Source organism: Nelumbo lutea, chromosome 8, assembly GCF_056320005.1.
Source record: "Nelumbo lutea isolate HS-2025 chromosome 8, American lotus-T2T, whole genome shotgun sequence".
Classification (NCBI taxonomy): Eukaryota; Viridiplantae; Streptophyta; class Magnoliopsida; order Proteales; family Nelumbonaceae; genus Nelumbo; species Nelumbo lutea.
In genome coordinates, this window is record NC_142691.1 from 54,470,255 (window position 1) to 54,487,120 (window position 16,866).

At 38.7% G+C, this 16,866-nt stretch overlaps 1 protein-coding gene across 3 annotated transcripts in view; it reads right to left on the bottom strand.

Annotated features, from left to right (window-relative positions):
* Positions 1-2,521: 2,521 nt before the first annotated feature.
* Positions 2,522-16,866, bottom strand: part of LOC148844234 (disease resistance protein RUN1-like) — a 34,718-nt gene continuing 20,373 nt past the window's right edge. For 2 of the 3 annotated variants that reach the window (XM_088958662.1, XM_088958661.1), the window contains exons 3-5: positions 4,974-5,252; positions 3,736-4,878; positions 2,522-3,648 (exon numbers count right to left, since the gene is read on the bottom strand). In XM_088958662.1, the coding sequence (XP_088814788.1) occupies positions 3,205-3,648; positions 3,736-4,878; positions 4,974-5,252 (1,866 nt within the window). In that variant the 3' untranslated portion in view covers positions 2,522-3,204. The remainder of the gene's footprint in view (positions 3,649-3,735; positions 4,879-4,973; positions 5,253-16,866) is intronic. The other variant, XM_088958663.1, reaches the window with a different exon arrangement.

Here is a 16,866-nt window from a genome sequence, read left to right on the forward strand (position 1 = left end):
GTGGGCAAATTAGTAATTATTCATTAATTTATTTTGAATAAAATCAAAAGCATACCCATGAATTGGTGAACTGCCGTGAACGCATCCAACCCAGTCAACAGCAAAGGCTGTTGGCCCCCAACAGCCAAAGTTAACCCACTTAAATTGGGCTATGTTAGGTCCATTATTGTAGCACGTGGGCCATGCTGTGGCACAACCTGAGGGTGTCAGACTTAGCTTTTCGTAATTTTATTCCAATTGTATTATAATTTTTAATTTATTTCATTGTTTTATACATCAATTTTTATCTATTATGATAATTTATTTTAAAATTTTCAATTTTTTTATTTCTTTTATTTAAAAGCATGCCTCCCACTGCCTGACCCAACCCATGGCCCACCTTGACCCGCAGCCCAGCCTGGGCTCGTGCCATGGGCCTTTCTGGGCCTGACATCTGAAGTATCCCAGAAGAGGCAAGTACAGTATGACACACGTCCCAGCACGTCCTGATTTACACTTAATCTTCCCACATCTTTCCTCTATCACTACTAGTAAAACCATCGATTATTTTCTTCCTCATTTGAGGAGTTTTAAAGTCCAAAGAGAAACCCACTAATTTGAAATTTGAGAGGTGCCTGCCTTCTTGATGTTTGACGTCATCACCCTCTACCTATGATACATTAATAGAACATAGCAGAATTGAATATTCTAGAATTCTTGGGGCACTTAGCCACTTGGCACACTTTGTCGTAGTTAGTTAAGTTTATTATTCACGTAAGTATAAATACATGCCTTGAGGGTAATAAATTACGTGAATGTATTCTTTTCCATTCTCGATACCAACTCACACAATATTAGAGCAGTGATTGTTCTTGGCTTTTAAGACTGCTGTTGCGATAGCTTTGAAAGGCATTCATGTTCATGGCCATATTAGACATTCCAGGCTTGATGGCACCTGGAGTCACTACAAGAAAAATGCTCTAAGCTGGTGGTTCGGGTTTGGCTTTTAGACAGCCACCTTAGTTTTTAGGGGGCATTCTTTTTCGGGATTTTGAGAGGGGGGAAGGCTGGTCAATGGGATTTTGGTTCTCATTGACCAAGAATTTCATGTTTTTTCAGATTTATGTGGGGACCAGGGAAAGTTTATTTTCTTGGGGTATCACTTACCTGGGGGTAAATAACTTTCCCACCTAGGGGGAAAATTGCCAACACTTGAACTGGACAAAAATGCCCTTTTTAATAATGGATTTTTATGACTAAAATGACCATTGCATTATTTACATGACAAATAAAAGAACATGGGTAATGCACTTATCTGGGTAAATGTTTCCCAGGAAAAACTTATCCAAATAACTGCATTTACCCCGATAAATAACTTACCGAAAAGCGAACTGAGCCTTAGGCGTGGCAATCGTACACCCACAGATATAATTGTAAAAAGAAATGATTTCATGTGAAAAAAGAGTAAAATAAACGGACGATAAAATGAGTGAAGATTTTAGTTCTGCTTTCAAATTCAACATATATAATTCAAATTAGGTACATCATTTGAAGGTGAAAATTTCAGAGAAGAATTAAACATGGCCATTTTTGTAATTTTATCCTCTTTGTAATGTCACTTTTAACATAGTTGGACTTGAGTGTAAATTTCTAAAAGTTCAAAGAACTAAAATGCCCCACTTCAAAGTTCAGGTCCTAAGTGTCACTACACCCAAAGTACAGGATATTTATCAGTAATTTACCCAATAATTTTTATTAAAGTTCATTTAAACAGCACCTAAAAATTGCTAAATCTGTTACTCCTCCATAATGGCTGGTAATACTTGGTTGCAACAGCCAAGGCTGAGCTTAATAGGAGCAGGATACTTGGTTGCAGAAACCAGAATCAAAATATCATTTAATCATGGAAATTCCATTTCAGGTGTCTTGACAATTATATGTACGCGACATTAGCACAAGCATAAAATTTCCAAGGGATCAAACATGACCCTAGTTTTGTACCTTCATTGGAGATATTAAGTAACCCAATGAGTTGAATGTCATAGGATGCATGATTGAGGAGCTATCAAAGCAGAATCCATGTTCTCTTTGTTGCTACTATGCGCAATGCCTCAAGCTCTCTCATGGCACACATTCTGTTTACTTTCACATAATATGTGAAAAAAGAAAATCAAAGGTATTCTCTAATCCTTCTTGAATTTCTATTAATTTGACTTAAGATGTGGCCCCAATCTTTGAAATTGTCTTTGTTATAATCTGAATAACAGTCAAATGACATAAACATGTCCCAACTTTATAGTACGTATTACCTATCAAAATTTAGATTCCATGTTAATTAGCATGGTTTTTCTTTAATTTCCAAACAAAATTCCTTCAAGATGATGCCCATGCAGTGGTGCCAGTATAATAGAAAATATTTAACAAACTGGGATGAAAGGCCAGGGAAAAATCAACGATTAAAGTTTCAGAACCAATCATCAAATACTAAAAATTGATACCTTCAGATGTCGTTGGTTTCAGGTAACATCAAGGAAAAGGAAAATATACCAAGTGTTACAAGCTATTTAATTCATCACTAAAATGAATGTTTGACAAATATACGAGCTTTGCAAAGTGTATGTTGAGAGGAACAATGATCCCCAATTGGAAAATGACATCAAGAAATTCAGAAGCAATGCAATTTTCCTTGACTCATGTCCAGAAAGCCCATCTTCCACAGCCATTTTACATGCAACCATACAACAAGCCACAAAAAACACCATACAATAGCATTTATTTTAGAAACTACACTGTACCCACACTTTAAATATCCATTGTTATGCAGATATCACCTTCATCTGCATGGACTATACACTCAGATTGGATCCATGGGGTGGATTGCACAGCGTGCACATAACCAATCACATCCCATGGTCAATAAAGATGAACCCCTTCAATTGAATTGATTTGGCAAAGCGGTCAGTTACTTTGGCCAAATTATCTTCTTCAAGTTTCAAACTCATATTGCAAGGAGCAAAGGATTCAATCATTAAAGCTTTAAACGAGGAGTTCAAGTAAATTAACAACTTCCTCACTTCTTTCTTGCGAGACTCTGTTGCTTGCTCTACTATTTGAGTCCTGGTCTTCATGTCCTTCAACCTCATTAGGCCAGTCACAATTTCTTTCCAGTTATCTTTATGGCCTCCCATTTCCATAAGGAACAATATCAAAATGACGAAGATGCCATCAGATAAATGGTTGGTTCTTTGATTGTGGACCCTTCTCATTTGACTCGTATACTAGTTGGACCCCACACTTCTTTACACGGAGCGGATGACTCATTTCTACTTCAATCTCCATTTGATCCCCACAGTCCAACTGATCACCAAATTCACTGTGTGGTATAAGGCCCAGCCACATGTGATCCTGATGGGTTACTGGAACTGTAGCTCCTGGACGGTAGTCCCACTGGAAACCAGTGGTTTTATTAGTAATGATGGTACAAGGACTTGTAATGAGGTTCGTATCAGCTTCATCAGACGCATAAACAGCACATACAGACAATCCTTGAATTTTATGGTCCAAAATTGAAGGCACCTCAAAAGATACTGAAGACCCCACATTTTGATGACCGAACCACTCTGGCACCTCACTTCCAGGAAGAAAAACATCAAAGTTGCGAGATGGACCCTGTTCCATGGAAATAAAGAGGTTCAACAATAAATGTGTATGTGTGTGTGTGTGTGTGTGTGAGAGAGAGAGAGAGAGAGAGAGAACCTGAAGGAGATATTTTCTGAATGTATTTTCCAGACTATTGCACCCTTCCATATGTACCCCTGTTTGTAAAGATTCTAGCTTCTCTGTGTTCTGAATCTCAATCAAATTGTTGCTATTAGTAACTGCAAGCGATGTGCAACCATCTACATAAAGGTTGGTTAAAGTAGGAGGAAGCTCCGGAAGTGATTGGATCCTTTCATTATTACTTATCCAAAGAGCCTCGAGCTGAGAAAGGCAACTAATGCTGGGTGATAGGCTACAAATCTTGCTTCCTTCTAGATCCAATTCTTCCAAGGAGGATAAATTTCGAAGATCTGGCAATTTTTCCATCGATGAGCAATCTTTTGCAAACAAGTACTTTAAACTTGATGGGAGCTCTGGGAGTGTTTGAAGCCTGGTGCATTTGTCCAAATCAAGGAATTTGAGCTGAGTAAGGCAACTGACGCTGGATGGCAAACTGGAAAAATTGTTGCATCTTATATCCAACTTCTGCAATGAGGATAGGTTATCAAGATTTGGTAAGCTTTCCATTGATGTGCAACCCTTTGCACCTAAGATTTTTAAATTTTGTGGAAGTGGTGGAAGAAAATGAAGCCTTGTGCAATCATTCAATGCAAGCAACTTGAGCTGAGAAAGGTAACTAATGTTATCAGGTATGGTACAGAAATTGTTATTGCTTAGAACTAACTCCTGCAAAGAAGATAAGCTCCCAAGGTTACTTGGAATTGCACCGTCTGACAGATTGCAATTACTAAGATCTAGTCTTCTTATGGAGCATAAACCTAGGAAGGAAGGTGGCAGCAAAGTGATAGAATTGGGATTTTTTTTTTGAAATCCCCAAGACCCAAGCAATGAAAGCTGTGATTTAGACAATGGTCTCTCAAGTCCTGAGCAGCCAGAAAGATTAAGATCTTCAAGAAATTTCAACTTACAAATGCTGCTTGGGAGACTCCTAAGGTTTCTGCAGTCTTTCAGATTCAAAAAAACCAGTCCCTGCAGATTTCCAATAGAATGGTGAACCTCAACTAAACTTGTACAACCTTCAAGGAACAGTTTCTCAAGATTGGGCAGTCCAATGAAGTCTGGGGTATTAGTTAAGCAAATGGAATGACTAAGATTAAGGACTTTCAAGTTTTTAAGAACCTGTATTGAGATAGAGAGAGGAAAAGTAAGAAATCTAGCACCATGAAACATATAATTAATATCTAAGAAATAAAAGCATAAGAAATTTGCTGAACCTTGAGTTCCTTCCAGACTTTTTCCAGTTTGCTACGTTGCATGTCAAGAACAACAAGGTTCTCCGAATAAAATTTTCTTGGTATGAATTTAAGAGGGAACCCATGCCAGCAGAGCCACCTTAGCTCTCTAGAACAATGTGTAAAGTCCCCTGTGATGTCTACAAAATGGAGTTGAAGAAGTCTTAGCTTGTGCATCTTTCTTAATGCTTCAGCACTACAGCATACCCTACTTGATCTAGGCAAGTTTTGTAGGCTGAGACCCTGAACTTCTTCTGTTCCCTGGTAAAAGGGGAGAAACAACAAATAGTATTAAATGGGTAGTGTGTGCACTAAAGCATGTGTGTGTGGAAACAGAGATCAATGAGGAAAAAAAGTCAATTAGAAATAATAGTTACACTGATCTCTAATGATATCGATGCCCTTGCAAACATTTTTCTAGCCATGGTGGTGGCAAATTCTAGCCAAAATTCATTGAACACCTTGATGAGGTTGTTCCATCCTATGATACAAAGATACCTGTACAAGGGTGTGGCATCATGCTGAGTTCAAATTTAGTCTAAATTTTAAATTTGGCACCATGTCATTGCTATATATGGGTAACACAGATTCCAGGTATTTTGTCTCTTATTCCTTCAAGAAGCCATTACAGCCATCAACATCCATAAAATTCTGATCAAAGAAAACCATTCAATATTCTCTAAGGACTAGAACTGAGCTGGTCCTACATCAGCATGCCAACAATTTCTGGACTTGTGGTCACAAGGTAGTCCAACATTTAGGACATGGATGAGTTTGGGCATGTCATCCAACTTGTATCTTTTTTCAACGGTTAGGTGCCACTAAAATGTTTGTTGTGAGGATTATTTAATTGTTATTTTATAGTTGCTGTTAGTGGGTTCTCTTAAGATGCTGTCAGTTAGTTATTTTCTTTCTTTCTTATTAGTTTGTTTCTCTCAATCATATCTTCCTCTTCTTCTCTTTCTCTCTCTCGTCTCTCTCTCTCTCCATGAATGATTACATGGTACCGGAGCAAGGTTCTGGGCTATAAAAGAATTTCGGTCTCTCCTATTTGAACCTGCTCCGTCCTCTTTTCCTTCTTTGATTTCTTGGACGTGAAAGACAGAGAAACCCTAGCAGACTACTTACAACTCTTCCTTTGGGTTCTTCCTTGGTCGTAATATCAAGGAAACCCTAGTCGAAGAAGGGCGATGCAGATAGATACTCCCTTTCTTCTCTGTTTGATGCTGTGAAGTCAGTTTCTGGTTGGCACCTTCGTACGGGTGCTGGACAGGGTATGTGTTTTTGTTTTTTTTGTTTTTGGCCAATGGTGTGAAGGCCTTATTCATTGGTTCCATACATTCGTTTGGATGCTGGATTGTTAGACTGTATGGGTTGTAGTCGGACTGATAGTATACTATTCTAATGTCTGCTTTGGTTGGTATTGGACTGATTACTGGGCTGGTTTAATGACCGAACCATCACAGAGTTGATTTCAGCAGTTTTTTTGTTTTCTTTCCCACATCCCAGAAGTAAATTTCTTGAAGGTTGGTATTCTGTTTGGGGCTGTTGTGTATTTGTGTGGGATTTGGACTGATTTCAACAATACTCTATGGCAAACTATGATTCAACTTCATCGGGGGTTACACCGACCCACAGCACAGCTGGTATGGGAGGTGAAAATATGATGTTTCCCATGCCCATTACCCCTTTAAATGGTCTAAACTACCTGGAGTGGGCTAAAAGTGTAAAACTTCATGTAACAGCAAGGGGAAAAGCTGGTTACATAAATGGAAGGGTGAAAGAACCCAAGAGTGAGACAACTGAACATGATAAGTGGGACCAAGAAAACAGTATGGTGATGTCTTGGCTCCTTGCAGCCATGGAACCTGATGTGAAGAAGAACTTTATGTAGGTAGACACTGCTAGTGAGATCTAGGAACAAGCCAAAACTACCTATTCTGAGCAAAGGCATTATGCCAAGGTTTACCAGTTGCAGGCTGAATCCTCAACCTGTAAACAGGGAAATCATAGTTTGTCTTCCTATTATTCAGCCCTTACTTCCATATGGAAAGAATTGGACCATTATCAGGCTATAGAGTGGAAACATGATGACGATGCTAAGGCCTACAGGAAGTTGGTTTCTCAGCAGCGTGTGTTTGTCTTCTCGTTGGGATTGAACCCTGCCTATGAACCCTTGAGAGTTCAGATCCTAGGAAGCAAAGAGTTGTCGTCGGTTCACGAGGTATACTCCCTTGTTCAATCGGAAGAAAGTAGGTGGAGTGTGATGGTTACAGTTGAGGGGGAGCAACAAGTTGCTTTGGATGCAATGAGTAATAACAACATGGGGAAGAAAAGTGACACCAAGAAGGCTGATGATAAAGACAAGTTGTTTTGTACCCACTGTCGGCGCTCACGGCATACACGTGACACATGTTGGGACATTCATGGGAAACCCAAGTGGGTAGTGAAGAACCAAGAATAGGGTAAAGGACAAGGTCAGAAGAAGATGAACACAACACATAATGCACATGTGGCAACCCAAGATACTCAGATTGCCGGTACTACTCGGGACCACCTTAATAATTCTGACCCCAAGGAACATATAATGAATTCCTTCAGAGACCACTTGGAGTCTTATGGTAGGGCTTTGTGACAGATGGATAGCTCAGTCACTGGTACTTCTACTTCATTTGCATCTACATCAGGTAATACGGCTTCTACATTCCATGTCACTCCCACTGGTTCCCCTTGGATCATTGACTCAGGAGCCTCTAACCACATGACCGGTAAGCCAAACTTGTTTCAGACATATAGCCTTTTATCAGGAAGGGATAAAGTGAGGCTTGCAGATGGCTCATTCTCCTCCATTGTAGGCCAATGATCAATATCTCTTCCTCATGGCCTTAACCTGAATTGTGTATTGCATGTCCCTCAACTCCCTATAAATTTGCTTTCAATTAGTAATATCACAAGCTCTTTAAACTGTAGTGTAACCTTTTTTCCTGGCTCATGTGTTTTTCAGGACTTAACTTCTGGGAGGACGATTGGTAGAGGGAGCCTAGTGGATGGTCTCTACATTCTCGACAACAAAGCTGGTCTCTCGGTGTCATCCTCAGAGTCACATAGTCAGTCAAATAAGAGTCAAATTTTTTTGTGGCATAGTCGGTTAGGTCATGTTTCTTTTGAAATAGTAAAGTCTTTGTTTCCGGTTTTATTTAAGTCATGTTCAGTGTCAGAGTTTCAGTGTCAAACGTGTCAGTTGAACAAACAATGTAGAACAACTTTTCACTCAAATAATAAAAGATCAAGTGTTCATTTTCATGTTGTGTATTTTGATGTATGGGGGCTTACTACTATAATCTCTGAGGGCGGATATAAGTACTTTATCACATTGATCAATGACTACTCTCGCTATACATGGGTATTCCCTATGCATAGTAGAGACGAAGTTCCAAAGATTGTGAAAGACTTCCAGAGGATGGTATTTACGCAATTCCATGTTGAAATACAAACCTTCCAATCCGACAATGCAAAAGAATACTTCCATGGTGAGCTCAATGAGTTCTTTGCCTCCCACGGATCTATTCATAGGAGCTCATGCGCTAGAACACTACAACAAAATGGTGTTGCAGAAAGAAAAAACAGACACCTCCTTGAGGTAGCTCGCGGGATGATGTTACACATGAGTGTTCCAAAAAGGTTTTGGATGGATGCTATACTTGCAGTTGCTTATGTCATCAATCGCATGCCCTCCAAAGTGTTGAACTACATGGCCCCTCATCAGTTGTTGTTCCCTCAGTCCCCTTTATTTTCCATTGGTTGTCGTGCCTTTGTCCATGATTTGTCTCCGTTTCGAGGTAAGTTAGACCCTCGGTCCATTCCTTGTATCTTTCTAGGGTATCCCTCATCTCAAAAAGGGTATCGGTGCTTTGATCCCGTTAGTCATAAGTTTTTTTGTGTTTATGGATGTGTCCTTCTTTGAGTTTGAGCCATTCTTCCCTGCTTCTCTTCAGTGGGAGAGTAGTATTGTGGAAGAGGAGAAGCAGGTTCAGGTCTGCCAAGTCTCTCTTCCTTCTATTCCGGACCTTGCTCCCTTTCGTATCTTCCAACGTAAATATCATCATTACAGGAAGTTGGAGTTCAGAAATACAAAAATTGAAACAATTTCTTGCATCTAAATTTGAAGTGAAAGATTTAGGTCCCCTGAAGTATTTCCTTGGAATTGAAGTCGCCCGCTCAGAAAAGGGTATCTTCATTTCTCAAAGGAAATACACCCTTGATCTATTACAGGACACAGGCAAATTAGGTGCAAGGCCAGCAGATACTCCCATGGATGTTGACCACAAGTTGGGTGATTGTGATGGTGAACCTCTGAAAGATGCGAAACAGTTCCAAAGGTTAATGAGAAAGCTGATTTATTTGTTCATGACCCGTCCAGACATTGCTTATTCAGTTGGGGTTCTAAGACAATTCATGCACTCTCCTAAGAAACCACACATGGAGGCAGCAGAGAGAGTTCTCAGATACTTGAGAAAATATCCCGGAACAGGTCTACTATTCAGTAAACATAATCACCTAAAGGTGGAAAAGTCTTTACAAATGCTGATTGGGCAAGTGTTGTGGATGACAGAAAGTCCACGAGTGTGTATTGCACATTTGTGGGAGGAAACCTAGTGACCTGGAAAAGCAAGAAACAAAGTGTGGTAGCAAGGTCAAGTGCTGAAGCTGAATATAGAGCTATGGCACATGCGGTGGCTGAAGTCCTTTGGCTAAAAAATCTTCTAGGGGAGCTTGGAGTTGTTGTTCATAATCTTATGTCTCTTTACTATGACAACAAGGCAGCCATAAACATCGCCGGCAACCCTGTCCTACATGAGAGGACCAAGCACATTGAGGTGGACAAACACTTCATAAGGGAAAAATTGGAAAAAAAGGAAATCTGCATCCCTTATGTCAACTCCAAGGAACAACTCGCTGATGTCCTCACAAAAGGGCTTCCATACTCGTGGCACAATGAGTTATGTGACAAGCTGGGCATGATAGACATATTCAACCCAACTTGAGGGGGAGTGTTGTGAGGATTATTTAATTGTAATTTTATAGTTGTTGTTAATGGGTTGTCCTCTTAAGATGTTGTCAGTTAGTTATTTTCTTTCTTTCTTATTAGTTTGTTTCTAGGGAGTGCCACCAGGGGCATACTTGTAATTTCTATTCTTTTTATATTAAGTTAATATAAATAATGAACTAGCGGTAGCCAGAAGAAGGTTTTCTTTTTCTCTCAATCATATCTTCCTCTTCTTCTCTTTCTCTTTCTCGCCTCTCTCTCCATGAATGATTACAATGCTCAACCAGTAAAATCAGCAAACTAGGGCTGCAAATGGCATATGATCGTTCGAATTCAAATTTGACATTGATCCTATGAAGGCTGATCCAAATTTGATCTGTTTATAATTGGATCAAATATGGATCAACCCCTATCCAATATTCAATCTGGTAATAATCAGATTCACTTCAATTAAAACATATGTGCTTATATATACTTAAAAATTTGTATTATAATTATTAGTAAAGTTGGTTTGGATTTTGTATTTTCACTAAATTGTCATAGGTTCAAGTTTCATACAAGTAATATTTAATTCATTTTGTTCATAAAATATAATATTAAAGTCATCTTTAATTCATTTTATTAATAAAATATAACATTTTGATTATTTTTAGTCTTAATTCATTCATACAACTTAATATCTGATTGTAATCTAAATCCGCTAGACATCTGAATACGATCTGATTTGAATTCAAAATAAATGAATCAAATTTGGATCTACCCAAATTTGATTCGTTTGCAGCCCTACAGAAAATCATAGTTTTGTGTGTGTGTGTTTGGCTGGAGGTGTTTTCTTCTAGTTTGGTTTTGGTCTTTTTTTTTTGATAAATTGATTTTAATTTTGGTCTATTTTCAATGTGATTCTCTTAACATGTTGCCTCTTCAATGAATCAGTTTATTCATCCAAGGAAAAGAACATTTTTTCTTATCAATAACATGTAACTTTCATTAAAAAACAATGAATAGTACTCTGCAATTGTTTGATGATGGCTTAGCCAAGCAAGGGGTTTAAAGACAGATTATGTATTGGGCACAGTTGTAATATCTTTGGGCGTTTTTTGTGTTTTCTTTGGTTCTATGGTTTCTCACAAGTTCTTGTTGTATCTTCTTTTTTTTATTTCTAAATTCTAATGAATTAATATTTCCTGCATTGCTGATAACAAAATGAATATTAAGTACAGAAAAGGGGGAGATAAGCTCTCTTAACTCACCCACCAAAAGTCAAAAAACAAAAAAAAAACAAGATTACAAATTAGCACAAAACAAAGAACCTATGGGCACCCTTTGTTTAGCTAACCCATTAGCAAAGGAGTTGAGACTTCTTTCTACCCAATCCAGTTTTAGTGTTTTACTTTGATTTCCTTTGTCAGCCACTTAAATTTCTTCTTCTCATTACTGTAATTCCAAAAACCAGTTAAATCTTCCTTCAGCCATCCCACATTTTTTCTCGGTTTTAATAACAAGAAAAATAGTGAGGACAATACTTTGACACTAAGAGAACAAACCATAGCATCATACTCCAACCAATTAGGATCAGGAAGCTACATGGAGTGATTTGAAGGCTGCTCATTCTAGTGTTTTTGTCAGATTTAAGATGGATATTTGGAGATTGGTTAATCAGATATTGATTGTTCAAGGAAAATTATTGAAGTGCCAGAAATTCAAGAAATATTTATCTTTGGAAATAGTTTCTAGGAGCTTTCGGAGTGGTGATTAGCCTTTCTGAGTTTTCTACAGAATATTTGTAGGGTGCAGTTGTGTGTGTGTATTTATCTTTTTATTTTTTGCAATCGTCCAGGATTCCTAGAGTGAATGCCCCCAGTTTCTCCTTTTTCTCCTAATGTGCTTATGGAGGCATTTCCCTGGAGATACAATTAAGGTTGAATCTTCCCTGGCTCATAGACAACCATTTGTCACCTATAATATTCTTAGTAGTTTATTTGCTGCTTGGTGTGGAGTATGGACTCTATAAGAGGAGAGATTAAGGCTGGTGCAGATCCCTGGAGACTTCCCAATAAGGTTCATGAGAACACTTGTCTATAGATTACTACTATGGGGCTAGATGAAATGAATTATTTGAAGGATGTGGTAATCTTGAGTCTTTGACTAGTGTAGCAAAGGAATTAAAAGCTACAGATCCAAGTTTTGTAAGCTGTGCTCAAGAGAACCGTATATCTACGTCATGGTTATGTGGATCTATAGTTCCACATATTAGTAGGAATTATTTATGAATGAGAACTGCCAAAGAAATTTGGGATTAGATGTCGTTAAGGCATATCAACTCATATGTGAGATTAACTTAAAGGGCATAAGTCTAGCAGTGTATTTCTCCATGTTGAAATCATTATGGCAAGAGATTTTTGAAGCAGTACAGCGATCAAGTTCTAAAGATGTATGACATCACCCAACAGTAATAAAAAGGAACAAAGTTTTAAATTTCTGCCTGGTCTAAACTCAATATGACATCACAACAGTAGATCCTAGTCATGATAGTGCTACACTATCACAAATTTATTCCATAGTTCATAGTGAAGAAACTAGAGGCGTGTGATGCTACAAGTACTGGGATCTGACCTACATTGGCAACATCAGCACCCAAACCTACAAGTTACAAGGTGGCTGATGGAGATGGTAGGAGGGAACAGGGAATGCAAAAAAAGGTAGTGGCATGTGATTATTATAAGAAACATAAGCATACTAAGTATAGAACACTGTTGATATCATGCTCTTTTGCTGCCAAATTGGTGCTTTATGTGTAAAGTGAAGCGTGAGGACTGTAACCATTTGCTGATATTGTGCTCTTTTGCTGCCAATATTTGGAACTAGGCCGTTTCACTATTTGGGTGCAGGTGGAACTTGCCCTCCGAAGTAAAGCTGCTATTCATTCCGGCTGCCTTTAGGAGATTGACAAAAAGAGGGAAGCTAACGTGGAAATGTATCAGAGCCGCTACCTTGTGGACGTTATGGGAGGAGAGAAATGCTAGAATATTTCAAAAAAAGGAAAGAAGTCTTGCTGAAATCAAGGAATGCATAATGACAAGGATAGTCTCGTGGCTGAAATCTTCACACTTGTTGGCAGATTACTCCTTTGACGACTTAAGGAGAAACTGGGCAGCAGTGGCTTCTACAATCTCCACAAAGAACAAATCACAAGCTGAATGGAAACCCCCACCGGATGGAGTGGTAAAATTGAATTTTGATGGTAGTTGCCAAGGTAACCAAGGGCCATCCAGAATAGGAGGGATTCTGAGAGACAAAGACAGCAGCATGTCTTTATTTTCAGGACCAGTGGGTGTTGGTGATTCTGTAAGGGCAGAGATAAGGTTGTCAATGGACCAGTTTTGGATTGGACGGGGTCCAATCCAAAATCAATTTGAATGGATTGGACGGACCAACAAGACATATTGGATTGGACCAATCCAGTCTAAAATATTTATTAGATTGGACTGGACCTGGTCCGTCCGTAACAAATTTATATTGGATTGGGTTGGATTAAGCCAATATCTGACCCATTGATATAAGATAAGAATATATGTGTCAATGGACCGGGTTTGGGTTGAAAACAATCTAAATCAAAATGAATTTGAACAGATTGGATGGTCCAGACATTGAATTGGACCGGTCCAAATTGGTCCAAAACATTCATTGGATTGGATTGGACCTGGTCCATTTATAATTGACTCACATTGGGCTGGATCGGATTGGACCAAATCCAGTTCAATCGACACCCCTAGGCAGAGATACTAGCAGCGGTACAAGGTATACAGATGGCCAGTCATCTTGGAGTTAATAATTTGATGGTAGAAGGGGATTCCAAGGTAGTAGTGAGCTGGTTGACAAGTCCAGAAACAGCTTGTTGGGACTACAAGGATCTGCTAAAGAAAGTTAAATGGCTGACAAGAAATATGCCAGTCAGGTTTCAGTGGGTCAGCAGATCAGCAAATGCAATGGCTGATTCTCTGGCCAAGCAAGGGGTGTCAAGGGGAGATTTGTTTTGGGCCACTTTGTAACTGTACTTCAGGCTTGTGTTTATGGTTCAGTCCTAGGGGGAGGTAACAACTCGTGCCTCCTCCTAGGCTGATTGTATTGTTGTTATTTGAATTATAAAACTACTCTCATTTATCAAAAAAAAAAAAAAAGTATAGAACACTGTTGCTAGTAGTTCAGTGATACCTAGTTCTACAAGACAAGGTTCAAAGTATCAATACATATCGTATCATATAATATGATAAATCAGTTTTCAGGGTCACAAATATGCTAAATACTATGACTTAGAGAGTTTCTATAGGTTTAAACATTAGAACCACTCCTACTAGTTTTATTTTGAAACACTGTTTGATAACTTTCCATATGGGATTTTTTCATATCAGGAGTATCGATACCTTGAATCTTGCTACACATTCTACTGCAAATGCTAACTTAGGCATGTGTGCCACAACAAACTTAGCTTATGCTACAACTAATTCTAGGACCCTTGGATCATTGATTCTGGAGCATTTGATTATAAGGTGTGTCTCCACCTTATTTTATTCATATCATTTATCTTTAGGTAGGGATAAGGTGTATATGGTTGATGGGTTACATGTGCCTATTTCTAGGAAGGCTCATTTTAAGGCTATAGATGGGTTGACTTTATCTTCAATTCTTGATGGAGATCACATTGAGATTGATGCGCCTTGCATATTTTGCACTTACATTAGGAGCAGATGGCATTAGTTTAGAACTTATTTTTCTTAATGTAAGATTTGGGGTCATTTGTAAAGTGGGTTAATTTGTAGTATTTCTTTTTAATAAAGGGATTATATGTTATTTTATATAGTAGGGGTTTACTTGTAATTTTCAGTTTTAAGTTTCTCATAAAGCCTAACATTATGAATTAGGGTTATATGTCTTTGTTCTCTTACAAGAAAAGAGGAAGAAGAGAAAGGAGAAAAGAGAGAAGAGAAGAGGAAGAAAAAAAATATGTGAAAGTCAAACGATGAGTGCTGGCGGCACCCAACTTCTATTTTATATTAATGTGATGTAACAAATAAGAAATAAAGAAACTACAAGTAGGTCCCTGGCAGCACACCCTAAAAATAAAGAAAAGAACATGCTGACAGCAGCCTAGGCTGACAGCATTCAAACAGCAGAAGTAAAAAACTTAAATCTAACAACACTCTCCCTCAAGTTGGGTTGAATATATCTGTCATGTCCAACTTGCCACACAACTCATTGTTCTGCAAGTGTAGAAGTCCTTTTGTGAGAATATCAGCAAGTTGCTCCTTGGATTTGACATAAGGAGTACAAATTTCTCCCTTTTCCAATTTTGCCCTTATGAAGTGCTTGTCCACCTCAATGTGCTTGGTCCTATCATGTGGGACTGGATTACTAGCAATGTTAATGTTTGCCTTATTGTCACAGTAGAGGGACATAGGATTGTGGACAGTAACCCCAAGTTCCCCTAAAAGGTCCTTCAGCCACCCCATGTGCCTTAGCTCTATACTCTGCTTCAGCACTTGACCTTGCCACTACACTTTGTTTCTTACTTCTCCATGTCACTATATTTCCTCCTACAAATGTATAGTACCCACTTGTGAACTTTCTATCATCCACAACACCTGCCCAACCAGCATCTGTGTAGAATTCCACTTTCAGATGATTATGTTTGCCGAATAGCAATCTTGTTCTTGGATACTTCTTCAAATACCTAAGGATCCTCTCTGCTGCATCCATGTGTAGTCTCTTAGGGGAATGCATGAATTGGCTTAGGACCCCAACTGAGTAAAAAATGTCAGGACGTGTCATGGACAAATAAAGCAACCTTCCAACTAATATTTGAAATTGTTTCACATCTTTTAGTGATTCACCATCACAATTTCCTAGTTCATGGTCAACATCCATAGGGGTATCTACTGGTTTTGCACCTAACTTGCTTGTATCTTGTAACAGATCTAGGATATACTTCCTCTAAGAAATGAAGATGCCCCTTTTTGAGCAGGCAACCTCAATTCCAAGAAAGTACTTTAGGGGACTCAGATCTTTCACTTCAAATTGAGAGACTAGGAATTACTTCAACTTTTGTATTTTTGTGCTCCGGTTTCCTGTAATGATGAAATTATCCACGTACACTATCAGAACAACCACTTGTTCTTGACATCTCTTTATAAAGAGAGTGTGATCAGATTGACATTACTTGAACCCTACTTGTTGAACTGCCATATGAAATTTACTGAACCATGCTCTAGGAGATTGTTTTAGACCATAGAGGGACTTTCTTAGCTTGCAAACCTTACTTTCACTTCCTTTGGCACAGAAACCTGGGGGTTGAACCATGTGCACCTACTCTTCCAGATGTTCCAAACCTATCTACACAGCTATCTACACAACTATTATCAGATGTTCCAAACCTATCTACACAGCTAGCTATACTCCTTGGATAGCAGCTGCAAGTTCCACCCTAGTGGAATTTCCAGCTCCTATGGGCCCCGAGTAGATAAGAACCACATTCCCAACCTCATTCCTTAGTACCCCTCCCACCCCTGACGGACCTGGATTACCAAGACTACTTCCACCGAAGTTCAGCTTCAAAAAATTTTCAGGAGGGGGCTCCCAAGTCAAACTCACTTTAGTCTTTCTAGATGAACAATTAGCCACTGCTAACCAATTCCTTCGAATATCACTATGTAGAGAAGATGGGCCAAATGGCCCATAGGTTGTTTATTCTTTCTTGTTATTTATGTTTCTTTTCTGTAATGGGCCTTATTCTGGGCCCATCCTGTCAATATTAAGTTTGTAAATTCTTGCCCA